Consider the following 7598-nt stretch of genomic DNA (forward strand, 5'->3'; position numbering starts at 1 on the left):
AAATGGTTTTGAAGGCAAAGACAGACTGAAATATATGATTATTTTCTGTGGAACATGAAAATATTAAATGTTTGAAACCAAAACAATTTATTTTCCACTGAAGAAAAGAGTTACATAGAGCAAGTAAATAGTAACATAAGTTTACTTTTTGGGTGTTTTTATTGGTTTAAATGGTACAAAAACAAGATCTTTTACTGATATTTTGTAATCATACAATTGCTGGCAACTATTAACTTGATGGCCACTTTTTCCTTTACTATGGAAGTCGGTTAATGTCAACTCTCTGGTTACCAATTTCCTTTAAAATATCTGATTTTGTGTTTAGCTGAAAACATATTCACGATGAGAATTATTTCTTTAAGTCTTACCATAAAAATGATAGCAATAAATTAATTTTACTTGTTTTTTTTCAGTTATCAGCACCACTTGTATTAAAATTACTCTAAGTTCTTTATTTTACAAATCACCTTTGTTTCTTTTAAAGTTATTTTTACAAATATACAAGACATATTAAAGATATTGCAAATAAGAATACAACTTTTTATTAAAACAATTAACGTATGCCTCCTCAAAATGTAAAACGGGCTAACAGTATTTGCTCTTAGAAAAAACATATTTTTAGGTTAAGCAGACATTTTGATTGAGATGTTCTGTAAATAAATGTTTTACTGATAATCTTCTTGTGTGCAATTTTATCGGCATGTTTATGACATAAATACACAAACGCGCATTTTGTGAATTATTCAATTTTCTTTAAAATGTATGGGACAATTGCGTTTTCAAACTCATCAATTTAACATCAAAATGGTTTAAAAGGCACAGACAGACTGAAATAGATCATCATTTCCCGTGGAACTTATAAAGGTACTTTTAAAAATGTTGGGAACTAACCTTTTAATGTTCCGCTAAAAAGAGTTATGGGCAAGTAAAAACTAACACGTTTCATTTTTAAGAGTACAAAAACAATATGTTTTAATTTATGCTTATTTTGAAACCAACGGTTCACTTAAACCATTTACATGATATATATATAAAAATATATATATATTTTTCTTCTGTGGAAGTCGGCTGATAGTTGCCAATTTCCTTTAAATGATCATAAATTTTGTGTTTAGCTGAAAATATATTCACGATAAGTAAATTTTCTTTTTTTTCTGAAAGAACAATATCTTTAGGTCTTGCTATATAAGTACTAGCAATAAATACATGTTTAGTTGTTGTTTTTAGTTAAAAACACCTCTTTTATTAAAATTACTTATATAAGTTCTTTATTTTACAAATCACTTTTGTTAATTTTAAAGTTATTTAATATATTTGACATAAAATTATAAACATGTTTTACAAATAAGAATAAGACTTTTTATTATTATTTTTTAACAGCATTTGCCTTTAGATCATTGCAGAAAAAAAGCCATTCGATATAAAATATTCCGTGTTTTCAGACTAATAAAAAAGCAAAAAAAAAAAACAAAAAAAAAAAAAAACCGAAAACATCTAATAACCTTTATTTAACGAGGTAATTCAATTGAGAACCAGTTCTCATTTACAATGAGGACTTGGCCAAGAGGCAATCTGTTCAGGTTTAGCTTATTGAGTTTTTCTGCAAGTAAATGTTTTAATGACAATATTCTTCTGTGAAATGACAAAGACGCCTTAGGCTTGTTTATGACATTGATTCATAACACAAACGAGCATTTCAGCTCTATAAAATTTTCCAGAACTGTATGATAATGTATTACAGCGTTTTTGTATAGATGTAACATAAGAAATATAATTTTTTAATTAAACTACAGCAGCCCAGAGATGGTTAATTGATTATTTATTTATGTTTACATGGACATAAATGTAAAATATGTATATGGCTTATATAAAAAAAAACTAAATCGACCACACAAATAGAGTGCATGCAATAAACAAGAATAGAACTTATAGTGTAGGCCTATTTAAAGGCCTGAAGCAATTATAAATTTAAGCATATTTTTAATGTAAAAACTTTAACTAAATATTAAAACATTTAACTGTATTCTGTGTGTATTTTATATTTATATAGCTTTTCTGTTTAATTTGTCCAGAATTATTATTTTATAGCTTTAATTAATGTGTTTTCTTTGGGATGTATAATTTCTCCCACTGCGTTTCAAACAGTAACACAAACCTCTGCTGTTGCGTCATAATTAGAATAGAACATTTAGAATGTCTTGCATTCCTAAACAGCTTCTCTGGACAGATTTGTCATTTGGCTTGATTTTTCTGTCTGCATTACACGAATTCAACAGCGTTAGTGTTTTATCCAACCGCGTTTGTGATCATGGGACAGAAGAGAAAGAGAGATTGTTTTTCTGACAGCGATTGCGTTATTGCGCACAATTTCCATCATGATGCGCAAACAAAATCCTGCCCCAACGAGGCGTTCGACCATCTCGAGCCCGTTGAGGAGAGGCGACCATCAAAAAAGATGAGGAGCGGGTCGTCTTCTACTTACTTCTCTGCTCAAAGTGTCACCTCTGAGGAGAGAAATTCGGAATATTTTGATACTTTCATGGATTTCTCTGTGGAGAGTCATGAAGTTCAGAAAACTGACACCAGCAGCGGCCTGAGACCTGACGAGGCCAGCTCTAGTTTCAGCTCCAACAGCAGCTCCAGCGGGGCGTCCAGCTCCAGAAGCAGCTGCAGCAGGTCTTCCAACTCCAATACCAGCTCCAACAGCACCTCCAGCAGGACGTCCAGCTCCAGCAGTCTTGAAGGTCAGGAGGTTTAACATCCTTTATCATTTTGACCTTTAAATGATCTCAATAATGTTCATGCTGTGTTCCAACAACATGTGTTAATATAATATGTGTTAATTACTTACTTTAGGTGTATTAGAATCCTTTTACTTAAATTGAGTTAGGAAGAAATATGAAATATTCAAAATAATAGACAAATATTCTGTCAAATTATGAATTAAAATGTCAGCTTTAATCCTCTTGTTGTGTGTTCTCTTCTATAATGTTTATTAATTTTATTTTTTGCAGAAGATATATTGGGCCGCTACAGAATTGTGAAAAAGCTCGGCCAGGGAGGATACGGGACAGTCCTTGAAGCAGTTCGTCTGACGGATGGTCTTGAGGTATATTTTACTCACTACATCTAGCAAAATATTTCTCTCAGTGTCTGTTCAAGTCTGGTTATTGTGTCACATGACATTGAAAAAGTTGAATGACTGTGATGATTTGAGCTCAGAGCAAGAATTACTAATGTTTTGTTTTGTGGATCAGGTGGCAATGAAGGTGGTTGTGAAGAGCAGCGACATGGATTACCTCAGCATTGTAAGCAGCTTTCTTGGTTTTTACTTCAAAATTTGTTAATTAGAGCCAAAAATGATTTTAAACATCACTGACAACAAATGTCTTTCCTCTACAGCCTGGTCATCCTACACCCCTTCCGTTAGAGGTTGCTCTAACCATTCTTGCCAACAATGGTCCGACCGTTCCTCAGATAATCCGGATGCTGGAGTGGCAGGAGAGGTCTGACTCCTACATAATGATCTTGGAGCGTCCCTCACCCTGCGAAGACCTATTTGACTTCCTGGAGCGGCACAGAGGAACCCTCAGCGAGGACGTGGCGCGGCACATCATGTGGCAGGTAGTGCAGGCTGCCCATATGTGCTGTCAGCGAGGGGTCCTCCATCGGGACATTAAATTAGAAAACCTCCTGATAAACAAGGAAACTCTGGAAGTGAAACTCATCGACTTTGGCTGCGGTGACCTTCTAAAGACCTCAGCATATACAACATTCTGTGGTATGTATTGTCCTTCAAGTCTGCAGTTTGAGATTTTAATTCTTCAACTCCATATTTTGAACAGCATCAGCTTTCTTACTGTCACTAATGAAGAAAATCTTCTTTTTTCAGGGACTGAAGATTACTGTCCACCTGAATTTAGATCCAGTGGCAGGTACCATGGAAAGGCGGCAACCGTTTGGTCACTGGGGGTTCTCCTGTATGAGCTGCTGTGTGGAGAACCTCCTAAACACAGTGACCTGGACTTGACAGATGAAAGAACTTGGATCAAATCTGGATTGTCAACAGGTGAGCTGGCCATTTATTACAGCAGAGAAAGCCAACTGTAAATCTAAATGACACAGAGGAATAATTCAGTGATGTTCATCAGTTTTGGCCTTCATGTTTCAGCATCATCAAATCTTATTGTTTGGATTGTGATTATTAAAGCAAGTAGATGTAGTTTAGGTAATAATAATCAGACTCTTCCATCTTTCTCCACAGAGTGCTGCCAACTGGTCCAGTCCTGCCTGCAGAGGAGCCCCAGGAAGAGGATCGCTTTGGGGAAACTCAGCAGCCATCGCTGGTTCAAGGTATTCAATTCTACATTTTCTTTCTTGAGCATTTTTATACAGGAGGTGTGTACTAGTGTAACATGAAGACCAACAAATGTGTGTGTTGCTTGTTTCAGGTCACCAGATAAAGAACAACAAGAAGTTCCAGAGCCCTCCATCAAGACGATTATATCATCTGATCTTCTACATCTTCTTGTCATGAGACTCAAATAAATTATTGTTTTATAAACACCGTTGTGCCTGAACGTCCTGTGATGGATTGAGAGAAAATGTGCCTGCAAGAAGCAAACCAGAGCTGATTCTCAACACTAACCCAATTCCAGTGCTGTGTGTCAACACTGTCCTCATCTGTCAACACTTACAGATCCTGACAAAACTGTAGCTGTCTTAACTTTAGCTTTAGTCTCTCCATCCCGAACATGCTTTATAGAGGGACCCTCAAGAGCACAGGTGTCAAATCCAGTTTGTGTAGGGCCGCAGCTCTGCTCAGTTTAGTTCCAACCCTGCTTCAACACACTTACCTGTGGGTTTCTCACAAGCCTGAGAGACTCAATGAGTTTGATCAGGTGAGTTTAATCAGGGTTAAAGCTAAACTGTGCAGAGCTGCGGCCCTCAAGGAACTGGATTTGACACCTGTGCTCAAGAGGATCCTGAGCAGCTGCATCAACTGAACTACCTCCAAACACATGCACTAGGAACTGTGTTTACTGATAAATGTAATGTTTCTGCTTCGGTTTCTGCTTCTGAATTGTTTAATGCACTTTAATGTCTGTCTTGCACTGTTTGCACCAGGTTGCACTTTACATCATCAGGTAGTTTACTCTTTAACCCTTGGTTCTGAGGTGTTTTTTGTTGTTTGTGTGTCTCCTACTGTTTTGTGTAGTTGTGTGTGTTTTTTATGTGGTAACTGGATAAACATGGTCTCATTTCACTGTGTACTGTTGAGATGACAATAAAGCTCTTTGCACTTGAACTTGCTCATCTCACTGTCTCAGCAGTCATGGTTTTAAAACAGTGCCTGCTGCAAGGTTATTTTAGTAAACAAAGACAGAAAGTAGTGGTCAAACAACTTTTACATGAACTGAAAAGAAATCAGAATAAATTAAAAACACAAATTAAATGAAACAACAACAGTTACTGAAAAACAAACTGAAATACAATTATTCACTCACTCATTCATTTTCCTTCAACTTCAAATCAGGGGTTGCCACAGTGGAGTTAACTGCCAACTATTCCAGCATGTTTTATGTTTTACAAAGCAGCCGCAACTCAGTATTGGGAAACACCCATACATTCTTGCATTCACACACACACTACAACCAATTTTGTTTATCCACAGTTCACCTATAGCACATGACTTTGGATTCTGGGGGAAACTGTAGCCCCCAGAGGAAACATATGGAGAACATGCAAACTCCACACAATTCCAAAATGATGATTTTACAGACAAACACATCAGTCAAATGTGTGTCTATGTACATTAAACATCTGTTCTATCTTTTCTTTAAGCTCTCTGCCAAAAACATACAAACTAGACATGTTTAAATGCAGATAAACATATAAAGTTATCTGAAGAAGTTTCTCTGAATTCTTTCATAAATTCAAGTTCAAAAATAAAGAATTTGTGGTTTTGGGATCAGTGTTTGTTAAAACAATAATTTTATTTTTATTAGCCAGAGCCATATCACCCTGCAGCCCAAGACCGGTTACTCACTGACACTAAAGCTAAGCAGGGCTGAGCCTGGTCAGTACCTGGATGGGAGACCACATGGGAAAACTAAGTTGCTGTTGGAAGTGTTTTTAGTGAGGCCAGCAGGGGGCGCTCAACCTATGGTCTGTTTGAGGTTAATGCCCCAGTAAATTGAAGGGGGCACTATACTTTCCTTGAGCGCTGTCTTTTGAATGGGACACCAAGGTCCTGGTCCTAATTAGGTTATAGGTTAGGTATTAGGTTAGGTCAGTGGTTCTCAAACGTTTTTCATCAAGTACCACCTCAGAAAAAAATGGTCTCTCCAAGTACCACCAAAATGAGCAGTATTGAAATACAGTAGTGCAGTAGGACCAGTAAAGCAGCTACAACTCTGCACAGTTAAAAAGTGTGGCAGAATACATCAGAAATATAGGCTGTATGTCATATATGACATATTATATACATAAATTTTTATCAATTTTGAAATGTGTATAGCATGTACATGACATATTTCATTCCTCCGAGTACCACTAGAAGGAAGACTGCGTACCACTAGTGGTACACGTACCACAGTTTGAGAACCACTGGGTTAGGTCATTGTATAATGATGGTTTGTTCTGTAGACTGTCAAATAAAAATGCTTAAAGGGGTTAATAATTTTGTCCTTAAAATGGGGTTTAAAAAATGTAAAACTTATTTTCTGGACATTATTCAAATTATGTTTAATAAAGTGAATTAGCATATTTTATTTACTTGCACTTTCAAAATGACACACAATACAATCCTCTGTGGTCATCAAAAATCCCATGGCACTACTTGCAAGGAGTAGGGGTGTAACCCCGGTGTCCTGACCAAATTCCCTCTATTGGCCCTTACCCATCATGGCCCAATCATCTCCATCCACTGAATTGGCTTTATCACTGTCTCTCCACTAGTAAGCACACTGGCGCCGTTGTCCTGTGGCTGCCGATGCATCATCCAAGTGGATGCTGCACACTGATGGTGGTGTGGAGAGAACCCCCTTATGATTGTGAAGCACTTTGGGTGTATGGCCATACACGATAAATGCGCAATATAAATACACATAACATTACATTACAAAGATGTTTGCACAAGAGTTTATGTAAATGAGCAAACACTAAACTTTGCTCTGGTCGACACTGTATGTGTTTACTTTCTCTGTAAAACTAAAACTACTAAACAAAATTAAAACTAAAAAAACTTAATCTAAAATAAAAATAGCATTAAAATAACAACGCGTACAGACAGGAGGTGGAGCGGCTGGCTTTATGGTGCAGATACAACAACCTGGAGCTGAACATGCTCAAAATGGAGATGATAGTGAAATTTAGGAGAAACCCCCCTGCACTCCCCCCACTCACCATCATGAACAGCACTGTGGCTGCAGTAGAGTCATTCAGGTTCCTGGGCACCACCATCTCTCAAGATTTGAAGTTGGACATTCACCCAGACTCTACTGTGAAGAAAGCCCAGCAGAGACTGTACTTCCTTCGTCAGCTGATGAAGTTTAGCCTGCCACAGGAGCTGCTCGTATTCGGCTGTCATCTCTGCA

At 37.0% G+C, this 7598-nt stretch overlaps 1 protein-coding gene across 1 annotated transcript; it reads left to right on the forward strand.

The window, feature by feature from the left end:
- Positions 1-1061: 1061 nt before the first annotated feature.
- Positions 1062-7223, forward strand: LOC100537706 (serine/threonine-protein kinase pim-1). Its single transcript, XM_073953676.1, has 7 exons — positions 1062-2744; positions 3015-3109; positions 3258-3308; positions 3403-3781; positions 3893-4069; positions 4265-4353; positions 4452-7223. Exons 1-7 carry the CDS (start codon positions 2309-2311, stop codon positions 4461-4463), a joined length of 1239 nt encoding a protein of 412 aa, XP_073809777.1. The 5' UTR covers positions 1062-2308; the 3' UTR covers positions 4464-7223.
- The last annotated feature ends 375 nt before the right edge of the window (positions 7224-7598 follow it).

The sequence above is a fragment of the Danio rerio genome, chromosome 6 (assembly GCF_049306965.1).
Source record: "Danio rerio strain Tuebingen ecotype United States chromosome 6, GRCz12tu, whole genome shotgun sequence".
NCBI lineage: Eukaryota > Metazoa > Chordata > Actinopteri > Cypriniformes > Danionidae > Danio > Danio rerio.

Excerpts from the sequence above, each read along its gene's own strand:
- LOC100537706 (XM_073953676.1), top strand. The coding sequence starts at position 2,309 with ATGGGACAGAAGAGAAAGAGAGATTGTTTTTCTGACAGCGATTGCGTT. Across the intron at positions 3,110-3,257 it reads GTCTGACGGATGGTCTTGAG|GTGGCAATGAAGGTGGTTGT; the intron begins GTATATTTTACT and ends TTTGTGGATCAG. Across the intron at positions 4,070-4,264 it reads CAAATCTGGATTGTCAACAG|AGTGCTGCCAACTGGTCCAG; the intron begins GTGAGCTGGCCA and ends CTTTCTCCACAG.